This window comes from Larimichthys crocea, chromosome X, assembly GCF_000972845.2.
Source record: "Larimichthys crocea isolate SSNF chromosome X, L_crocea_2.0, whole genome shotgun sequence".
Lineage (NCBI taxonomy): Eukaryota > Metazoa > Chordata > Actinopteri > Sciaenidae > Larimichthys > Larimichthys crocea.
The window spans coordinates 37,622,820-37,646,268 of record NC_040020.1 but is presented as its reverse complement, the minus strand read 5'-3'; the positions used below and the strand labels follow the sequence as shown (position 1 = coordinate 37,646,268).

The 23,449-nt window shown below is 39.0% G+C and overlaps 2 protein-coding genes across 6 annotated transcripts in view; one reads left to right on the top strand and one right to left on the bottom strand.

The window, feature by feature from the left end:
• The window catches only part of vwa11 (von Willebrand factor A domain containing 11), a 50,097-nt gene extending 49,618 nt beyond the window's left edge, over positions 1–479 (bottom strand). The window contains exon 1 of the mRNA XM_027283032.1: positions 227–479. The gene's annotated coding sequence lies outside the window, so the exon portion shown is untranslated. The remainder of the gene's footprint in view (positions 1–226) is intronic.
• Positions 480–883: 404 nt separating this feature from the next.
• Positions 884–23,413, top strand: cabp2a (calcium binding protein 2a). Of its 5 annotated transcripts, XM_027283034.1 has the most exons (10): positions 899–987; positions 3,949–4,024; positions 4,381–5,902; positions 6,430–6,612; positions 16,526–16,747; positions 19,816–19,846; positions 20,672–20,806; positions 21,688–21,797; positions 21,953–22,100; positions 22,316–23,413. In XM_027283034.1, the coding sequence occupies exons 3-10, from the start codon at positions 5,843–5,845 to the stop codon at positions 22,339–22,341; spliced, it is 915 nt and encodes a 304-aa protein (XP_027138835.1). In that variant the 5' UTR covers positions 899–987; positions 3,949–4,024; positions 4,381–5,842; the 3' UTR covers positions 22,342–23,413. The 5 variants fall into 5 exon arrangements, with proteins under 5 accessions (XP_019129349.1, XP_027138835.1, XP_027138834.1 ...); XM_019273804.2 differs by lacking the exon at positions 3,949–4,024 and having other exon boundaries at positions 884–987; XM_027283033.1 differs by having other exon boundaries at positions 3,949–5,902.
• Positions 23,414–23,449: the final 36 nt, after the last annotated feature.

Below are 23,449 nucleotides of genomic sequence, written 5' to 3'. Positions count from 1 at the left end.
GCTGGTTACTAACAGTAATAATTAATTAATAATTATTAATAACCATTAATAAATGCATGAATGTGGGATGACACTGTACTTACACACTGTGGGTCTTTTGTAATTGATATGATTATATGACTCATGAGTGACTGAGATAGACAGACTAGCAGAAATAACCCTACACACACTGATTCAACATCACTTAAAGCATGAGAACAAAATGAACTGTTCATATTAGACTTACCCCGTGGGCTCAAAGGTAGGACCAGGATTTGGTTTGGCTTCAGGTTTGAATAGAATTCTGTCAGATTATGAAGGTGAAGAAAGCTCCAGAGGAAGTCAAACTCTTCTCATTTACTTTTCTCCTTTTTTATATAAAATATAAGTAGCATGTTTAACAATCCTTGGGAAACTATGCCGCTTTGTTACACCACATGCAGCAGCATGTCAGTGCATTTGTTGTTGTGACTGTTTTAGATTAAGTGGGAGTGAACTTGGTTAGCAAAGTTCCTATTTGACTAAATGTCAACTCTCTTACACAATTTAGGTATTTCTGAATCTGGGACTTTCCATCACTGGTTTCACACTTACTCTTAAGAACAAATGTTTTAACCATGGCTTTCCTAAGAAGGAGTAGAAATAATCACCAGAGTAGATTTTATGTACTGATTATTGACTATGAATTAAAGACAATTGTGTAACTTTTAAACCTTGAACAAATTTTAAAACATTTTAATGCTACATTGACCCTACATTCTAATCAGCTGAATGGTAACTCTGTGGTAACTTTGTGCTTTCGGTATGATCAGCCCAAGCGGCAGCCTCCAAAGCTGGGAAATGAAGCCAATGAGGAGGTGCCAAAAACTATTAACTCCTCAAAGTGCTGCTTGAGGCTGGCTACAGAACATTTCAACCATCATAAGTGCCTGTTATTAAAACTTCACAACAGAAAAAACATATGTACAGCCTGATACAAAAAACAAGAATGGCCGCTTTGATTGACAGGTAAGTAATGTAATTTTGTGCTCCGCGTTTACACTCATCCTCAAGGAATAAAGCGTTTTACAGCACTAAGTCACACACCAACAAATGTTTCACAGATTTTGGTGAAACTGGATCATATTTTATAAATGTTTTCTGCTTTTTGCTGTGATGTCCTCTGGCTGCTAGGCCAAAAAAATGGGTATAATTATAGAATTCCTGAGAAGATAAATGTGTTTAACACTAAGATCAAGGAATGCTAAATACTATTGTGGTAGAGTTAAATCCTGGCCTGTCCTAATCTCTGGGTCGACAGCTTGTCTACAGTCCTCCAGGATATGCCTGATATATGACACACCACCAAAACAGTCATTGTTTGTTTTTGTTTTTTTACACAGCAAAGCAACAGCAGAAAAAACATCTTGGTTTGGGTTTAAACAAGTATGTTAATCAGTAGCAGAGTGAATAATACCCGTCTCTCATGCCAGAGTGTCACACAACTCATATGGAAGATAGAGCTCCTTGCTAACAAAACATTCTTATACTAAAACTCGTTGGTACTATTATTTCTTGATGTGAAAAAATAAGCCCATGTTAATTTAACTGAATAGCATATACTATATAGCAATACTTTCCTAAGCCCTAAACATCTGGTTATCTAACGTTTGCTCTGCTTGTAATAGTCAGTCAAAATGTTATTCATTTTCCACACCTTCATATATCAGACTTGCAAGGCTGGTTGTTTGTTGTGTTACAGTTCATATTATCTAAAGTGTGTTTATAGTTTATAGTTAAAGTGCAGATCATTAATGTTAATACTTCATAACTTAGCATTCCCATATGTTATATTATACTGCAGTTTACTGCATTCTGCTCATCAGCAGTTCACTGTAATGATGTAACTGTAACTGATAATAAAATTGAATCTAATCTCATTTGCATTTCAGAAATAATTGCATTCTATATTATACATGTACAGAATAATGGTTTCAGACACTCCCTTCTCTCATCAGATGTGCTGTTGAGATATCTGAATCCCACCCAGTCACCAGATATCTTTACTTCAGCAACATTAAGTGATCCTCCTTTCTCCCCCACCTCTTGTTTACAGTTTTTATTTTGTGGGCAGTTAAATCATATACTCTGTGTGAGCTATATATTGTATTCAGTTTCTTGTGTGTTTGTATGTAAATTAGCAGTGCTGTGATGCAAGGGGGGCACCACCTTAAATCTTACCTAGGGCGCTAAAATTGGTTAGGACCGGGACTGGCTCAGTTTATGCGTTACTAATGAAACACTTAACAAGGGATGGTATATCAGATCTGTCCAGAACATTGCTATGTTCGTGCAGCCATGTTTGTAAGCCTCTTCCAGGTCTTTATCCATGAGCTGCTTTTACAAATGATTCTACCTTAGTGCCTGCATTAGTTACCAAAAGACAGTAGAGATTTTGACCTCAGGCCCATTGTGAAAAATCATGTCAGGCCTGACAAAGTGACACAATATTCAAAAAGTCCCACAATCAATGCATTAATCTTGCTTGCAAACAAGCTAATAGACACTACACTAATATCATGAGGACATTTTCTTTTAAAATTCTTTTACAAGAACACACATTTACTCTCACCAAACAGCATGGAGCTACATCAGAAACATCAAATAATCAATTTTACATCAGACAAACATTTGATCGTACTCTAGCAGAAATAGGTCCGGTGTGTGGTTACTGCAATAAACATGAAAGGAGTCTGGACACTTTGCTTTTAGTTTCACTTAGACATTATTCAAACATCCAGACATATTTAATGCACTGCCAAACACAACACCCTTGCAGAGTCAGAGGTAAGTTTAAACAGAAAACAATATCCTTGATGATGTAGCTAATTGCTCTATAATAACGTATATTGAAGGTGGGATTTTCTGTATTCCCATTTCAAATTGTGGCTTCCCCTCTCTGTTATTGTTGTTTAAATAACACAGATGTCATGTAAAATGTTAGTGTTAATGAAAATGTATATAGCACCTTTTAAAACACACAGTTACAAAGTGTGTGACACACACACACATACAGAGTAAAACAAGATATACAAAAGAAAAATAAACATGGTGGAGAAGGGGGAGACTCAACAAACTAGTTATGGAGAGGAAGTTGAGACGGACTGTCTGCAGGCTGCGACAGAAAAGACGATGCTGCCCAAATGTTCCACTGAGTGATTGAGAAGATCAGTCCTGAGGGAGACTGGACTTATCATTACGTACATTTGACAAAATGCAAGACATGTTTTTAAATGTATATCTTCGTTACTGTCATTTTGGACAAGTTACAGTAATTTACACACTGTATGCATGCAGATAAAGGCTATACCTTTCTACTTGTAACTCTTATGTTAGTACTTATGTGTTTTTGATTTGTTTGTTTTTTTGCACTATTCTTTGTACCATGTGGTTCATTCATGTATTACTGTTGTGACACGATGATTTATCTCCAGGCAGGGACGGACTGGCAATCTGGCATACCGTGCATTTGCCCGGTGGGCCGACAATACCCGATTTATATTATATATATTATATATATTTAACGAGTAGATCACACACCCCAAACACACTCTCGGGCTTAGCGATGAGCAATCTGGGCCGCGCAGGAGCGGGGGGGGGCTGGTTCGGCTAGGGCGCACGGCGCATCTATGGCGCTATGGCGCACGAGAAAAAAGTTCGCCCCGGGGGGGCTGCTCTGGTCCAAAATGCCAGGGCCGATTTTTTGTCCCAGTCCGCCCATGTCTCCAGGGGATTAACGAATTAAGTGTTCATCCAGGAAGTTTGGCTTTTCTGGAAGAGACAAGCCTCACGCCTCACCTGTGCAAGCCTGTTCCCAGGATGTCAGTGCCAGACACCTTATTATACAGAGGCACTCCTCATATGTGAAGCCGAGTTACGTGCAGTAGATCTTGTATGTACAGGTCATGAAAATCTTCTCTTATGTTCCAGATCACTGCTTTTTGTTTTTTTATGATTCAAAACACCGCCCAAAACCTGATGGTTCTGATCTATACTTTTGCCCCAGGTGTGTAAGTCAGAGGCTAAGACTAAGACTTTAACGAGATTGTGGGTGTGGGTGGGTGTGTATGCATGGTTCTACCAAAAGAAATGAATAACATGGTCCAACATATATATACATATAAACATATATATAGCCGCATATTTTCAGCTAAAGAAGCCTATTCTTCAGCCATATGCATTTTAGTTTAGCATTTAAATTTTAGGTGCAGTCTAACAAAGTATGGTAACGAAGATTGCTAACTGAGTTAAACCACCATTTTATTTAGTTTGCAAGAGTTATCAAATAATACACATCCACAGGCCTGTTGAAAGATTTTGAACCACATTAACCATGTTCTTATTCATCCTTTTTCTTCATAGTAATCTGTCAGCTCTTGTTCAGCTGAGCCCTTCCCTCCTTTTTCCCATGATCCTGTTTGTGGATTTCAGTTCCACTTTTTACGCCGTCATCCTGGCTCTTTGGCAAGACTCTCAGCTGAGTGTGTATGACCTGCAGGTGGACCACAGACATCTTGTCTGACAGGAGGTAGTACGTGAAGCTGGGGAAACACAGACTCCCGGACCATCAGCACCAGTTCCTTTTAAGGCTATATCGTTTCCGCTTTACTCTTCTCCCTCTACATGCACAGCTGCACCTCCAGTCATCAGTACATCAAGAGTCAAGATCTAGTGACGTGGTGTGGTAAGAACAACTTGGAACTCAAGTCTCCAAAGACGGCCCTACCTGCCCCTATGCATGACTTTGCACTTGACAATGTGGAGTCCTTCTGCTTCCTGGTATACCAATATTGCCCAGGACATCAACAGAGAACTGTCACAATCCGTGAGTCCATCCATCTGTCACCACCTGGTAGGCTGCTAATACTACCAAGGACCTTCAGGACCTTAAGAAAGATTGTGACTGAACCCTTCGACCGTGGACACAAAACTTTTTGAAACAATCTTCTCCGGCAAAAGGCAGCATAGCCCATCAAGACCAAAACCACATGCCACAAGAATTGTTTCTTTTTGACTGTAGCTGTAGGCCTCATCAATAAGGACACAATCATGGGCACTACATTTTACATTAAAGTCTCTTTTGGAAGAGTAATGCAATTTTATATGAAATCAAATCAAGCAAAACCTCCTCGGAGTGACATCCTGAGTGTTTAGCACTGTTGGCCATAGCACTGTGCATGTAGGATGAGTGCTGCGTGTGTGCTTGTTAATGCACTACACAGGCCCATATGGCAAATGTAATAAACAATGGGAAGCAGTAGAAAGTGCTGAGGATTGAGGACAAGCCTACATCAACAGACGTGGTCAGAGAGACATGGAGAGGAAATAATTAAGGGATTATTGGAGATGTAACATACATCGACAGAAAAAAAAAAAGTCAGGCTCAAAAAACTGTCACATCTACAAAATATCAGATTTTGTTTGTGGAAATAGTTGGAGCTTTTTTTCATTTGTGGGTCACCAAACAACAAGAAAATACCACAAGTTAAAGAGGACAAACATTTCCTCTTGTGTTTAAATTTGTGTCTGAATGAATTAGCCTCTGTGCATGTCAGCGTGATATTTACAGAGGGTGAAACTAAGAGGAGAGGTAGATAGAAGCAGGCAGATGAAAAAAATGAGTGATGGATGTAGATACATGCGGAGGGATGATGAAAGAGGGATGAGAGAAGGAGGAGCGACAATAGTAGGAGATGTGCCTCAGATTATCAACCAGTGTCAGATGCTCTAGAGACAGATAAAGAGGAGGAGTGGACGAGAGCGTGACAGAAGGAGAGGCAGAGAGAAAGAGGACATCTCTGTGGATGCAAGCTGGGCTGCAAAGATGACCGACATGAAGAGCGTATCATCCCTGGAGGTGACAGAGGGGAAGTTAATGAAAAAGGTCAGTGGATGCATGAATATGAGTTTTGCTGTGTTCTAAATCCTGACATTGGTGCTCTTATAAGCCCCACGTGATATACTGTGGTGAACGGAGGCCTGGCTGACATGGACACAATATTTACTTTATTTCTTCAGAACTTTTAAACTGAATTATTGTTTTCGTTTTATTTATTTAAGCACAATACCATTTAAAGAAATGTGTGCAAGAAAGTAAACCTGACGATTTCCATCAATGTTTCTGAGACTGTCAATCAGATCCTACCAATGCAGGAACTTCTCTGAGCTCATAGATTAAAAATGTTATATTATAAATGCTTAAGTGTTCTGATTCCTTTCTTTCTAGGAATTTGTGTGCATTTAATCTTGAAGTGCGCAATGCAAAGTGTGCATAAATAGTTCTGTTTTTTCATTCATACAGAATATCTGCTGCATGAATAATCAGCTCTCTCTCAGTTCTTTTGCCCTTCATTCATTTTTCTGTCTACTATATGTGCAACAACATTGCCATCCTCTTTGTTGGTCCTCCAGGGTTCCATCAAGAAGAAGATTGAGTCGTTTAGGCGATGGAGTTCAGCTAGTCTAAAGAGACCTCCAAAGCCTAAGGCCAAGAACTTGAGTCTGTCTTCCCCTGTGGGAGACCCTGAGGATCTCTGGCTGCAAGAGGGAGACAGAAGGAAGCTGCGACCTATTGTTGACTCAGTCTTTGGACAGGTAGGATACTGAATTGTGCATTACATGCACTGCTGCTGTCTTTTGTGTAAGTGCACTTCTAAAAATGGCATGTCTGGCTAACACAAGCACACTATGTCAAAAATGGCACTATCCTCTCGGATGCTATTTGACGAATACTGTATATATCTAAGAAACTTAGCTAGACAACTGCTCGTCAATTCATGAAGGAGCAAACAAACATCCTAGCTTGTTGCTATTGTGTGTTTTGCAATGAGTGCATAGAGAGTAAGAACCGCTGCTTGGCTTGTGAGCAAAACTTTGCAAACTATCAAACTATTACTTGATTCAAAGGTATCCTGTGGAGTTGCTGACCACTCGTAATGATATGTAGTAATGTTTTGATAAGTGAATCCCTTTTTTTTTTGTATCTCATGGGCACAGACGGAGATCGACAAGCACATGTGATTCTATACAGTCCTGCAAGAGTGCAAGCTAACACGGATGTTAACAATGCAGACTTCAAAAAAGAAGCTTTGTAAATGAAGGGAACACAGCAAACATGACTGTTAGGTGTCAAGAATTCACTTTTTCTTCTGTTGCATCAAATCAATTTCGTGCTGGCTAAATCTTGTGTTGGTTATTTTCAACTTAGATAACAAAAAATAATGAGATACTTAAGAGTATGTGCTCCATGCACCAGCACAGACGGTGGACAGCGATAACATGCCCTGAGAGTTAGGGAGCCCAGCTTGGCGTCTTTCTTTCAGCCTTTTATTCACAAAGCTCTTGGCAATGACTAAAAGTCAGTCAGATTTACTTTTGTCCGGTGGCTTCTTGCCCGGTCACTCTCTCCTTTTCTCTTATTAGCTTTTTTGTTTTTAACGTCCACGTCAGCCTCTTAGCCTCTGCCATTATGTCCATAGAGGTTGCTGAGCCCGGTCACTGGGTACATTGCCTACTTGCCTCCGGTTCTGACTCCACGCACCGTTAGCATTCGCCCGCATGCCGGGGGGGCTTCCTCGCTGTGGTGGTCCAAAAACACCTGTGGTACAAAACAGAAACATTCCCCCTGTGCTCTGAGCTCACAGTCCATGCAGCCTGGCTAACAAACTGAGCTAACATTGCAGCAGCAGCTCTAGTTCTCAGCAGTTTAAACTATGTAAATCACCAAGAGTTGATTCACAGCTGTTAGCAGACATCAGGGGGAAAACCAGAAATCATTTTCTCCAGTTTCACTAAAATCAGTGAAATAGTTGGTAATGTGTGACTTAGAGCTATAAAGTGTTGTGTACTTCTCGCACACAATTGTACCTGGAGCTCAAAGTTACATCATCTCTCTGTGAGAATGAGTTTAGCATCAAAATTATTTCAAATCTGTTATGGTTGAAAAATTGCACAATGTTACTTTAACTGGTTAATCCAAAGTGATTTACAAAAAACAAACAACAGCACAATAACATGCAAACAGCAATGAGGAGTGCAGAGATATGGACTATTCTTTTAGTGTGATCATGTAGAGAGAAAAGAACATGATGGGCAAGATTATTTTCTTATTTCTCGTTTTAAGTCACGATACATATAGATAGATAGAGATGGATCAGAGACAAGAGGAAAACATGAAGACTTAAGATAATGGAAAATCAGTAAAATACAGTGTACAGCTCAGAAAGTCAAGTCAGATAACTGAGTTGTTGTGAGACACAAGGAAAGACTTCATACCATACCTCCCATGAGGTACATGTACACACTCGTTGTCTGTGGGAACATTGTGCACTCCAAAAGTTTAATTCACACAGCCAAAGCTAGCTTTTGTCTACTTCTGTCATAAACCATTGTGTGTGTGTGTGTGTGTGTGTGTGTGTGTGTGTGTGTGTGTGTGTGTGTGTGTGTGTGTGTGTGTGTGATCTGGCATTGTGAACTGTAAACTGAATGTGCCCTGTGCAAACAGAAAGCTTAACCTGGCACAGGGCTTAGCAAACAGTCAATTCAGGTCATATTAGTTTTTTAAATAACAATTTTGGTCATTCATTTACATTTAAAATACATTCATGAAGAGTCCACAGAGAAGAAAGGGGAGTCCTGCTGTGTTTTCTCTGTTCTTTTTTCCCCTCTCTCTAGCTCTCATCATTCAGATGAGTCATCCATACACTCAGCAACAGATGGAGTGAATGATGAGAAACTGAAGGGAGGGAGGGCTGGGATGAGGACTACAGTGAAGAATGACTGGATGTCATAAATAAAGAGTCAAGGGATTGATTGCAACATAAAGGGAGATTAGAGTTTAAATGAGTAAGAGGACATGACACACATCACTCATACTGCATCACTCAAGCTACAGAGAGTACATTTAAGACACAGGAATCGTTTCTGCGCTGCTTTACTTTGCAGTCAGATCTGCAGCATAGTAAGCCATGTGCAACACTGTCAGGCTTAGGCGTAGGAATATATAAGTTCTACAGTTGAGACGATGTAGCGCCAATGGGAAGGGTAGTCTGGCAACAAAGTACGTTTTTTAAGTGGGCCTTGCCAGCCCTTTCCAAACTGGAGAATTGAATAAAAAACCCGGCTATGCCTTGAACTCCGACCAATTTGTTAGGCAGATGCAGCACATCAGACTGTAAATGAATGTTTCAGTCAGAATCAGTGAGAGATTTAATCAGTTTTAAAGACTCACACTGCTAATCCACGTTCTACACAAGTTTAATTACTCTGCTTAATTTCTCCCTAACAAATGTGAAACATGGCTTATAAATCAGCTTATTCACAGAGGTTAGTTACTACCGAGTGAGCAAATTAAATGTCCCTTTGCTTTGTAAGATAATTTGGTGAGATTAAGTGATCAAATCAATCATTTTAGGACGAGTGTGAACAAAATTTGATGCATGCATGAAATTAACATGCTGTTACTGTTAACTTTTGATTTGCCATAATGTAAACTACATCTTCTTTTCTCTCCATTTATATCTGCAACTTCTCTTTCTCAGTGTGTACTCACCTTGTTTTGTTATTTCAAAAACACACACACATGCACACACACACCTTGATATCTTCATATAGTTGTAAAACTTCATGAATACATATACTCATACATGTGTCTTTGCATTTGGTCATTGTATTAACAAAATAATCCAACAAAATAACAACAAACACGAACAGTTTCTAGCTAATAGCTTCTGTTTCAAAATAAAAGCCTTCCAGTGTTCATGTGGATAGAACCCTTTCATTTAAACAACAGGCTTTTATATTCAGCTTGAACTGACTGTAGCAACAGTGCATTGAATAAAGTGATGAGCCTTGACTGTGACATATTTCAGAATGTATTTGATGCAGAACAATAACCAAACAGAAGATCCGATAAACTGTACAAATAGTAAATGCAGCGTACTTTTGTGATGCAAGACAAGGCCGTTTAGCAAAGAGTGAAGGCTCTGTGAATATAACTTATGTTCAGGTCCTCACCTTGCCCTTGTCATGTCAGATATTTTATTAAACTTTCTTAAATCATAATCTAAACCTTAAAAGTAACCATTTTATTTTGTTTTTGAGAACTTCTCTTCCCTTTAAAGACTCCTCTGAACTTCAGCCCTCAGTCCCACATAATCCAGTTCATACTGGTAAATGTGTTTAATGACACATGGGAGGTTCTTGGGAATTAATAATGTCAGTCACTCGTCATTACTTTATTTACATTATAGAAAAGGTTTTTCTAGTCAGTAAACACAGGATGATAGAAGGCACACATTGTTCATAGCTGGGTGTTACAGATAAACTGAGCTGTTGGCCTGCCTGTCAAGCAAATAAAGGGAGCAACAAGTCCTTCAAAAGAAATGACAAAAGACTTTATGAAAAGTGGTCCCATGTTAAAGCAACACTGACTCGTTGTTTTTTACTTCAGATATATCCTGTAGTAAGTTTGTGATTATTTGGGAATACTTTGGGAAGTATTTCAAATGTATGTGTTATGACACACAAAATTAAATTGCAAATTAATATAAGGCATTATCTGGCAGCAAGAAAAACCTCCAATCCCATTTGTCCACCTCTCCACTTACTTAAAGGTATGATGCTACCATTCTTCTTAGGAGGACAGCCTGTATTTGATGAAGTTTGTTGGTTGGGTGTATTTTTACTGCAGAGACAATGAAATGCAATCCAAGAAGTCCAGTCTCAGAGACAAATCTAAGAGTAGGCTTATATGATGCCAAGACACTGCATATCGGTTTATACGCAGGAAAATCACTCCAGCTGGAGCTCCTCATGCAAGAAGGTTCCATTCTTTTCAGAGCCAAAGTCTGAATGCAGTCTTATATTCTGCTCCTGAAGAAGTGCTATTTTAATTTAACTGTGTATTCAATGTTGACAATAAAACAAAAAAAGATTGTTTCTATTGCCACTCAGCATTTGTCAGTTTACTGAAAAAATTGACATTGTAGCAGAAAATACATTTTTGTTTATTAAAATTGAGAAAAATGTTAAATACCTGCAATTGATTTGGTCTGAAATCAATTTCATGTTATTTCAATTCAATTTTATTATTTAGGTTTGTCATACAAAATAGTAGAAGTAGAAGTACTTTATTCTCTGAACTATAATGTTACATTGAAATGAGTCCTTCGCATTTTAAAAAATTTCATTCTCAACAATTGAACATGAACATCTGCTCTCTGCAGGCTTAAAACATCACATCAAGTTACATCATTTCATGTCAGAATTTGCAGACAGCGCATACAAAGCAATGAGAAAGAAAAAAAAACAGAAAAAAAACAAGAACAGCTTTAGTAGACAGATTTAAAAAATGGGTTAGTTGATGCACCATTACCACTGGGGCACTCTTAGCACCAACAGTTTTGGCTGGAGAAAAAAAGACTGTGACTTTCTGTCCCTTCATCCTGTTTTTCACAGAGAATCTCTAATCCATAGGACCTCCAGGACCCCATTTCCAATTTAACTTTTAGGTCAAATAAAAATGCATAAACGTAAATCTGGGCAGGTTCAAAAGGCATTATTCTCCTTTTGGGAATGGGTAAGTGGTCAAGAATTAGAGTGGGGAATGAGGGACAATCCAAACAGCCATATGTGGCTGCAGTCTGTAAATTGATGTTGGCTTAATTTAAAATAATCCACTGACTTCACAGGCACTTCTTCCTTATATGAACTAATGCTGTTGGCACAGTTAGTCCACAGCCCAGGTCTGATAAAGGTTTATGAAGTAACACTTAATACATCCATCCATTATCTCTAAGCGCTTATCCTTACACTTAATATTAATTTTATTTTAATTTTTTATTTTTTTATTTTTTTTTATCTCACTCTCTAAAAATGTTTTTGGACCTGCCAGCACTTCTCCTGGGTTTCTCCTGTCCCCTGCAGTTTTGTTAATTGTCCTATAAAAGCACCTGTGATTTGCAGTGTCCACAAACTTTTTAATTGTTATAACACAAATGGGCCAGCTGACAAAATGTTAGTTGTTACTTTAATACACTGCACACAGAAAGACTGTTGGCTGTTTTGATGTCAAACGTCAACTTGTATCATGTATCATGTAACATTTGTCCATGTTCCACTTGTGTTTGGATTTAAAGCTGCATTAATGCATTTTTGTCCACTTGGGGGCAGCAGAACAAGTTGTAAACACAGCATTGTCATACAAAATGCTGCATAGCCTGCCCAATCAAGTCAGGTTTTTTTTTTTTTTTTGAGTGACCCTTTTTCACGTTACACTTTATAATTTATTCCATTATTGATATAAATAATGGACCTGTGCATCCTTAAGATAAGGTGCATTTAGCATTGTGATATCTTGAGGCTCTTGTATACAGAGCTAAGACCTGGATTTATCAAACGTTTTGTTCAATTCAGCACAAATAAGTGGTTGTGCTCATGTACAAAGGCCTGACATTTAGAATGGAAGATGCATTTGTCTTTTTGGTCATCATGTAAACTGTTGCCAGCAGTGTCGTGTTTTGCTTTCACTTGATCCTCCTTCCTACTTCTTACAGATGTCTTAGCGGATATGTTGTACAGATTCACTCGAGAGATCAGCACATTTTCAAGGTCAGAATGCGGTCTCCGATGTGTATGGGTGCTGCAGAGTCTATTGACAAAGACCGAATGAAGGAATAAGAACGGAGAGCTCTGACTTCAAACTGTCTTAGTCAAGTGTTATTACCAGTCTTTAATGCACTGGGGTTGTGGGAAATGCAGGCTTTACCGGTTTGATGACACTGATACACTGATATTTATACATGCTGTAAGTGGTGTTTATTCCCAGTATGATGATGGCTGCACAACTGCCCTCATACCTTTTGCCGGGACATGTTTATCTCATATCAACTGATTAACAGCATTTGCGATAACTGTGTGCATGTGTAAGCATCCAAATATGCATGGACACACCCCGTCTCAGCCAAAATGTTTGACCTGACCCACAGTGAAGCTGTTAGCATAGTGTGGCATGGCAAAACCCCAACAGTTGGAACGCGTCCATGTTGTTGTTTACTGCTGCAGAACTGGGTTTTCTGTTGGCCTGTCTTCCATCCTTTTCTTTTAGGCATCTGGTGTGCTTCCTGCTCTCAAGGGATAGAGCATGAATTCTCACCCAACTGCTCTGCTTTGGGTTTTCATGGCTCTAAAGGCTTGTGTTTACACACAAAGGACTGATGATTTAGTGTTTAGTGTTCCCTGTTTTTAGCCATTGAACAAGACAAAAACTATTCCTGCACTTTGCGTGTGTGTGTACTCTGATATGTGTAACCCTTTGTACTTGTGTTGCGGTTAGACAAAGCACAGTAAAAATGCAGCTGAAGCATTGTGTGCATGTCTGTGAAATGTATGATATTCAGGAATGCAGTAAAAAAACCCACTGCAGGACTGAGGCTTCCATTTGTTAATCTGGTGGGTGTCCAGCTGGATCAGTGGGCTAAGGCACATACTATTATATAACTGAGACACTGTGGATTCAAATCCTTTGTCACAAGTCATCTCGTTACTCTCTGTTCTCTCTACTTAATAGATTTCTAGTGGATTTTTTTAATTCCCCCAAGTCCACAGAAAGGTCAGATTGCAGGGTCAAGTGGAGAATCTTGTCTTCTTGTAGCGATTCAGTTCTTGAAATCAGATCAGGCTTTTCAGCATCTCCTCAATCACTACTCTATGCTGCTGTATCTCTCCACTTTCTTTCTGCTGCAACAGACGATGAACACCTCGATAGCAAGGCATGAGGCTGGCATCTAGTGGTAGTGTTTAAATATTACACCCAAGCACAAATTTATCTTTTTGTTAGCACAGAGTGGAGCTTTGCTGCACTCTTCTGGTGGTACATTGACAATGTCCTAAAGTAAAGCTGCTCATGGAGCACACTGTCCTGATTTCACAAGCTTAGTTGATAGTATGCAACTGTTATCTATGAAACCAGAAGGAAGGAACCTGAATCAGACCAGGAGTGTGGAGAGACATGCACCAAAAAAGAAGATGAGATGAGATGAGATGAGAGATGCCAAAACTGTGTAAATTATCCACAGAGGATTAGGGCTGCAGGTGCTCAGCATTGGATTTACACATACTGTGCTAATCTCTGGTGCACACAGCACCACATGACCAACACTATACAGCAGTGTGATGTGTGAAGGTTTTCCTAGACAGACTTAATACATTGTATATTAATACTAACAGCCACAGTCGCTGGAGTGACTGCAAAATAGCTGAACAGTAATGAAAAATACAGCATTGAGGTGGCAGGTTTATATATATAAATCATAGATGCAATGAACAATGCAGTGGCTTAGGAGATAGAGCAGATCATCCATTCAGAAGATCGGATTGATCCTTAGCTGCTCCGTTGTGGAAGCCAATGACTGTGTATATGAATGGGATATATAATGTAAAAATGCCTTCAGTGTTCTGACCATTACTACTACTCAGCCAACCTTTCCTGCAATAGAGCAGAAACCCAGCAAGAACAATAAAACATAAAATGTCTCATTCAATTGTTAAGCAATACAGTGACTCCAATCACAACAACTACTACAACAACTACTATGAGCTAAAGAAATATTTCATAATTCTACAGTTCCCTTCTGTGGTACCATCTAGTGATTTTATCAATCCCAACACTGGGGTACACAGTAATCCAAACTGCTTCCCACTACACGACTACACCTAATGAATGAGCTAAAAGCAACATACAGTACGGCACCAGTTGTCACCAGTACAGATATGAGATAAATGTATTGCAGTATTAAAAGTAGAACACTGTCCCTTAGAACTATCAATGAGAATATATCCGGATATTTTTCTAGTTATTCCCAATTATTTACAGTAAAGTTAACCAAGAGGGCCAGACCTCCTATACAGCTGCTGGGTTAAGGAGTGAAACAATGTGGTAGCAAGCAAGAATCAAGCAGACTTGTAGCCATAGCTACCAGTCAGAACATCAGTGCCTTGTGTTTGGTTGTATTTCTGGAAATTGGACTAATTATAACAACTGGAAGATCAGTTTGCATTATACAATCACACACGTACCTGCACATGTTGATTTTTTTTTATGGTTTATTTAAATATTTTTGAGACTTACAACCAAAAAAACCTTTCCTTGTAATCTAAGAGGGGATGGGTGATATAAATACTCTTCCTCTATTTCTCCCACTTCAATCCTGTACTCCCATGGTCTGTCAACATAACTCTTCCTCTCTAATCTGAAATGCCAGGGATTAAAGAGGCAGCCAATTCTACATCCATAATTCGACCTCCCCCTCCCCCTGCACTTTTCGCTCTCTCTCGCTCTCTCGCTCTCTCTCTCTCTCTCTCTCTCTCTCTCTCTCTCTCTCTCTCTCTCTCTCTCACACACACACACACACACACACACACACACACACACACACACATGCAGACTTCTTCTGCTAGACTAGTCATTTTGAGACCATAAGTATGATGTTTGAGGCACAGAGATGGAAGGTGGGTTGGATGGATGGATTAAAGTAAATTGGTCCAAATTCAAGAAATCACTTGTGGCAAGAGGGGTGGGGTGGGATAGAAAGTAGAAAAAAAATAGTGTGTTTGTGTGGGAGAGAGAGAGAGGGATAGAAAGGGAGAGAGAAAATGGTCGAGTCATGTAATCAGAGCCAGAGTCTGGCAGCAGCAGGTTGTTTCAACCCAGATATGACCCGGCTCTCCCAACCCCACCCTGTCGATCTCCAAGCACCGTGCCGCTATTCCAATATATCACACTACACGTCTCAAAGCTCATCATGACAACCTCCAACAAGCTATAGGAGTTTAGGATTTAATGTGACATCATATGCGTACCTTCTCACTGGACCAATAGGATCCTGGATTGTAGCACGTGCACTCCTCAGTCGCTTTCAGCAGTAGTGGTGCAAGTGAAAACATTTGCCTTCTTCGCCTCACAGGATGTGAGAGGCATTGCCCCGTGGACTGCTCTGGAGTTATGATGGACTTTGGACCTTTTGTGTGACTAGTTGTACACAGGGAGAGAGAAAAGAGGAAAAGGGGAAGGAAAATAGGTGTGGGCACACACAAGGAGAAAAGGGAGGGGGGAGGGCAGGGTGATGGGAAACATCAACAAAGCATCTAAAAAGAACAGTAAAAAGAAGACGGTAAGGATTTGTTTTATTGCTTTTAGCTGAGAGAAATTCATTTTTCAAACTGATTAAGATGTGGAGGATGAGGAAGTTTAATCATTTGTGAAAGTTTGTCATGTATCTGACAATTTCCAAGCTACATTTGAGCTGTAAACTACTTCCTATTGGACACAAATGTTGTTCAAATGGATTTTGTTTCTAAAAAACAATATAAGTATACCTATGTTTTAAAAACTGATTTATGGTTTCCATGGTTGCTGCGTAAATATACATGTGAGTGAGCCAGTTTCATTGCAGTCAATGAAATTTAAGTCAAAACGTTATCCTAATTCGGTTGGTTCCCCTCCTCTAAGGGGGAGTCGCCCATAGAACGAAGCAGCGCCCCATTATCCGCCGCCATGCTGGGGGGCCTGGGTGGCGCAGGGGAGGTGGACACGGATGAAGAGGAGGAAGGAGGGGGCGAGCAGGAATTCGATGAGCCCCTGTGCGCGCTGGTTAAGAACTGCAACGTGCTGCACAACTTAGTGGGGCCTGCTTGTATCTTCCTCAGACAGGGCTTCGCACAGAGCCAGCTTGTATGTATGACATTCACACACACACACACACACATACACATCATATTATAGGCATAAATCTCTTCATCCATCAATTTTCAGTGCCCTCACTGTCCAAGGAAGGTGAAGTTAAGGCCATCCTCAGATCAGATCATCTCAGCCTTCCTATCTCATCTCCACCAATGAGAATTTCACCCAGTGAGTTTCATCCCTCCAGCATTCATAAAAATGTATGTGATTGTGCTAGAGGAATTATGTTGCAGAATATTATTTGTCAAGAAATGGTGACAATCTGTTGTCTTGGAACAAAAGATTCTTCTGAAGAAGGACAGGAAGGAGTTGTGAGCTGTAAAAAGACTGACTGTCTGAGTACTGTACAGACTGTACAGACTGTACTGACCGAGTAACTGGCCTTCCAATTTGTCTAGATTGTCATTTAGATCATAAATTTAGCTGCTAATAGTGCTGGAGATATTACCCTATTTCAGATTAACGTCTTATGTATGAACGGGGGATATGGGAGAGATCAATAGAGTAATTTCCTTACTGCAACTAGCAGCGCTAATTGAAAAAAGCCATTAGGACAGTAGTCACTGATCACAGGTCCTTCACTGAGCTATAGGCTCCTGAGGAATTGGAAGACCTTGGGCTGAGTTTAGAGGAGAAATGTAATGATGTCATTTACAGACACTTTATGCTGTTTTACTCTAGTTTGTGGTTGTGTGTTTTTGGTGACTGAATAAATGTAATTCAATGAAAAATGTTAAAGGCAGTCTTATAAGCTTGTCTAAAGCCTAGGAGAATTAATAGTTTATTGACTGTGACACACTGATGAGATGCATGTGTGATAGTTTCAAGGCAAGGCAACAGAGAACACTGTTACCAACTTTATTTCAAAATGACGAAAATAAATAAAGCTGCTGTAATTATTATTATGTTGTATAAATGATGGGCAAAAAGACTACGTGTCATGTGATGGGGCTGATCGCAGAGATTTTCACACCTGACTGCTGTTTCCAGCAGATATATTAAATGTTTTTTGCATTTTTTACTGCTGAATCCAACCGGCAGTGAAACATGTTTTGTGTGTGGTGTCTCTGAAGCTGGTTGTGGCCATTCTAGTGACCTCATCAGAAATGGGAAGGTGATATGAAGACACCTGGAAAATGGACCAAAACAGGCGTTAAAGGACCAGTGTGTAGGATTTAGTGACACCTAGCAGTGTTGTTGCTGCATTGCAACCCTGTTACTCTACCATCTCCTTTCAAGAGTGAAGGAGAAACTATGACTATGATGTCCATGCATAATGGGAATGGGCCTATCTGGAGCCAATTGTCTGTAGATATAAAAGGCTAATTCTGAAGTGGCAAAAACATAATGATTCTTATTTCCGTGAAGTGATTATTCTCCAATGAAAAAGTAGTTATGAATATTATTTTCTATTTCTGCCATGTTCACACACACTAGGCCTTAACACTTTGGTTTAATTTTACGGCTAACAACTTGTCAAAATTATAAACCTTCATGAGCCACAAAAGATGAAATCATCTTCAGTCATCAGTAATTCTCATTTGTTCAGTAATCACATACCTACAATCCCATCAACCTCAGCTATACTTTGTGTTTAGCACTGATGAATAAATATCATAGCATGCTAACGCACTAAACAGGGCAATGGCCATAGTAAACACTGCTATCTGACAGGAATATTGTTCCAACTTAATCAAATCAGCATTCTATAATAGTTCTTGTTCTTGTGGTGACTCAGAATCTGACTCACCACAGTCCTGGAGGATAATTTCCTGTAATAAAGAAACAGCTGGCTGAAAGTCCTGCACACGCCTTTCCTTTCATTGTGCACACCAACATTCCTAATCGTATTTTTTCATACTTGGAGGTGGAATGTTTGGAAAAAGGACACAGATAGGGCTATTGAGGTGACAACTTGTTTTTCCTTCAAAAACTTTTGCTGACCCTGGGTCGCTGTTGTTTTTAAAAAAAATTTCTAAAGGAATCAGTGGCAGCCTCTTAGTAGTTGTGGTACCAGCAGTTTAAGTATGAAAGCAAAAAATAAAATGGGAGCTTTACAGGCAGGATCTGAAAAAAGACAAATAGCAAATGTGGTGTGTGTGTGTGTGTGTGTGTGTGTGTGTGTGTGTGTGAGTGTGTGTGTGCTGCATGTTCAGCCTGTGAAGGTGTGTTAATGTATGTTAATCAAGTGCTGGCTGAACCACAGATGCAGATTTTAAAAAATCTGTAGCAGATAGAGAAATGAAAAACAGATAAGCCTTTATGATTTGTAATACAATTTACAGCTGTAATCTCCCTGCTACTGTTCTCTGTCCTGCACCCTCTAATCCAGGCCTGTATTATTCGGTGCAGCTTCCTGTCGTGAACTAACGTAGCCTGGCATCCTCTTTTGTCTACGCTACCATACGCTGAAGCCAATCTGAATAAAGTGTAACTGTAATTTTTTGTGTATGACTGTAGCTAAAAGTGATACGACATTTCTGACTCCAACACCCTTTTGTTGTGATAATAATATCTCAAAGTGCCATTTAATTGTATTTTTCACCAGTGTACTCAATACACGTTGGTTTTTCAGCATACAAAACATTTCATCAGCTATTTTGCAAATGTGTGTGTGCATACAGATGCGTGTGCCTTCTTTATGTGTGTTTGGGTAAAGGCCAAAGGAGTGTGCTTGATTTGTCATTGTGCATTTTTAAAATAAATTTCAAACGCTTGTTGTGGAGCATATGCACAGCCGACCTGCAAAGCTTCTCCACCAGCCAAAGCTTTTCCACCAGCCAAAGCAAAATGAGATTGGACATGAAATTATGTAGCAGATCAACTAAAAAGGTTATTAGGGTCAGTCAGATCAAAAAACAAATAATCCTGTAACAGAATCTATGCTGAGGCAGTTGAACATAGAGCAAAAATGCTGTACGGGAGTGAAGGAACCAGCTGAGGGACTAAAATGTTCCCTCATGTGACTGTGTGTTGGTGTGAAACAGATGAAGATACACAGAATGATACTGGAAATATGTGTGTGTAACCTAACTTGTCTTCTATTCGTACCCCCGCAGGACAGAGATCTACGACCAGAGGAAATGGAAGGTACAGAGATATTAAAAGCCTAATCCAAATCCTCACTCCATTCCTCGCTCCCTCAATCATTGCCCTGTCTTCTTCCTGAACCGCCTTCTTTTCAAGCCTCAAACCTTCTGTTTGACTGTGAAAAACTGTGCTTCACTGTATATAGCAGAATTAAAAAAAGACTGTCCTGACTTTGCCTTCTCATTGAATGTCAGCTATGTAAACCAGCAGATCTTTTCTTATTTGAACTCTGGAGGATCAAAGTGGAAAAGGATAAAGAAGATTATTTTCACATCACAATTTAGGCACTGTTCAACCATATTCTAAAGGATTGGCTCACACTTTCACACTCCACATTCACAGTAAATAGTCAGGTAGAAACTCAGTACATTTTGAACAGTGACCAAAACAAATCATGGTACCATTTTCAAATAAGGCACCTTTTATGAAGGACTTACACTGACAGGTAATACATACTAACACTTGTGAGGACTCACTCACTAGTGTTAGGAATAATAGCTCTCAGAAGATCAAAATTGATGCAGCAGAACCAGACAATCTTCTTTGTTGTCAGAACATTGCGCCTACATTGCCTACAGTGCAACTCGACTGCTGTCAGTTCAGTCAGAGATTCAGGTGTGTTATTCTAGAGTAGCAATGTAGCCTTGGGTTGCTAGCCTCAGGAAGAGATGCAAAGGAGACAGGTTACAGCTTTATTTCTAACTCCACACCTGCAGATTTAGGTGGTTTATAAGCTATAACTGATACAGTAGGGTCTTAACATAAGATTGATAGAGTATACACTTAAAACAGCAATATCTCTATATCTATCTTTTTTTCTTGCAGAATTGCGTGAGGCATTCAGGGAATTTGACAAAGACAAGGATGGCTTTATCAGCTGTAAGGACCTAGGTGAATGCATGAGGACAATGGGATACATGCCGACAGAGATGGAACTGATTGAACTCAGTCAGCAGATCTGTGAGTCCTACATGCCAACATCTGTATATATACTGTATATGTAAAGAGAGACACACACGAAACACATAGCTGTAATTTTATAAAATATTTTACCCAGAAGCACAGAACTTTTCTGTTTCCCTCATACATATACATACGTACATACATACATACAAACAATTGCACACGTGGGCTCATTCAAAGTGGTCTGGTGGAGGATAACGTGTGGGTTATACAGTACATGTGATTATTCTCCAATGAAAAAGTAGTATAATAAATATTATTTTCTATTTCTGATATGTTCTGTACACACACACACGCACACGCACACACACACACACACACACACACACACACTAGGCCTTTAATGCTTTGGGCGAGGAACTTGTACTGTAACTAATACAGGAACACCAACATTTTTAGGATACAGTGTGGGTTATACATGTTTTTTATGAAATATGTAATATGTATCATGGATTAAATAGACTGTTATGAATTAATAAAGCACGTATCACTAAAAGCTTGTATACTGAATGTATTTTTGAACCACAAAAATATGATCCTGTGTCATTGTGTGTAACTTTAACTGTTGCTTGACAAAATCTGGAATTGGTTTAGAGTTAGGAATGATTTAGCCAATACAGTCATCTGTTAGCTTCCTCCAGGAAGGTGGATGTCAGCAGGCTATACGGAGGACATCCCCATTGTTTATGTTATTGTACAGCTTGGTGGTATTTACATAGGACTGATGGTATGAGCGCATGCCACAATGCAGAGCTCAAACTATGTACTCTGCATTAGTAAAAAGCTTCATGTATCACTGATCAATCTTTTTTTAAATGTCTTGCTTAAAGACAATCAAGATCAGTTAAATCAGTAAAAATATCTCCTGTTGCCTCTAGGTGGTGGCAGAGTGGACTTTGAGGACTTTGTGGAACTGATGGGTCCGAAAATGCTTGCTGAGACTGCAGACATGATTGGTGTCAAGGAGCTGAGGGACGCCTTCAAAGAGGTCTGCAATACAATTTATTAACTTATAGCCTAATGGACATTTTTTAGTTTCAGGGGTTCCCTAAGTAGATTAACTTGCCTCTAATACATTTGTTTGTTTATGTGCGTTTAAATTTTTTTTTTTTTTTGCTCCACTATATCAATTCTGTTTCCCAGTTTGACTCTGATGGCGATGGTCAGATCAGCCTTGGGGAGCTGAGGGAAGCCATGAAGAAGCTAATGGGAGAGCAGCTCAACCACCGCGAGATCGACGAGATCCTTCGAGATGTAGACCTCAATGGAGACGGACAGGTGGACTTTGAGGGTAAGTGATACATACTTTTGGTAAAGAAACTGAGGGTCATTTTCTTCTACAAATCAATGGGAGATATGCATGCATCCAATACTGGTAAGAAAAGTGATGTGGATGTTCGTGCTACAAAAAAAAGGAAAAGGAGATTGTAGTGAGAAGTCGTTTAATTTAGGTGATACTGTTATTTTACTTAATCAGCAATAACGACAAATATTTTCTTTCCACAGAGTTCGTGCGAATGATGTCTCGCTGACTCTCACTCTACTGCACTAAACATAACATGGACCAGACTGCACACTGTTAATGTTCGTGTAATTCTTCTTGATGTACAAAGACTTCTTGGTGTCTGTATTTTTTTTTTTCAGTTACGTCCATCATCTCTCAAATATATGAGAATCTTGTGTCATGTGTTACTGTTGTATGACTCCAATATGTATTTAACATGTAATGAGATGAGATGAGTAATGACTCAGCAAAGACATGTTTTCACCAAAGCTGTGGTTTATTTAGAAGTAAATTTAAAATTTAATAACTGAAAAACACATACCAGCAATATTGAGTTTCATAAAAAGTATATACACACACACATTAACACAATTTAATTCATAGTAAATTACATGAGTAACTTAATGGGTCAGTTTAAAAAAATTCAAAATAAAGTAGTATCTAGTAGTAAGTAGTATCTATCTCTTAGGGTTATGGTTACATACATGGTTAAATTAACCCTAACATTAGTTTAGGAGTTTAATCGCTCCATGTCTGAGATTTATTTTTTCATAATTTTGGTGAACTGACCCTTTTAATATGCAATTAAATAGTACATTACCTGACCTCAGCTGTTATGACTGTGACTGTATGATATTATTGTTCAGTAGCTAGCAAAAGTGAGTGCTTTGTTAATTATAGAGCAAGTAAATGAGATTATACATAAATGTTTTTGTACATACCACATTCATATACATATCAGTTACTTTTAGCATTATCTCCAGCGGTGCACTTTTATATAATTAAACTGATGCAGAAAATTATTGCAGATGCTGTAATTTTAATTAATGTCAAATATCTTTTTGATAAAGATTTGATAACACTTACATGATGATTCGGGATATTCTGTGTTGGGTTACACTTCTGTATACATTACTGTATGTCCATACCTCTGTTTTGCTGTTTAGGAGGAAATTAATTGACAGCTTGTCTCAAAGTACATTATTTTATGAAATCATATACAGTACATGTTTAATATTTCATTTGTACAGTGTTAAACAGATCAGATCTTTAAAAAATATACATTGTAAATAAAATAGTGAATAAAAAAATAAACTAACTTTTGCTGATGACACTCAAATCTGCTCTATTATTAT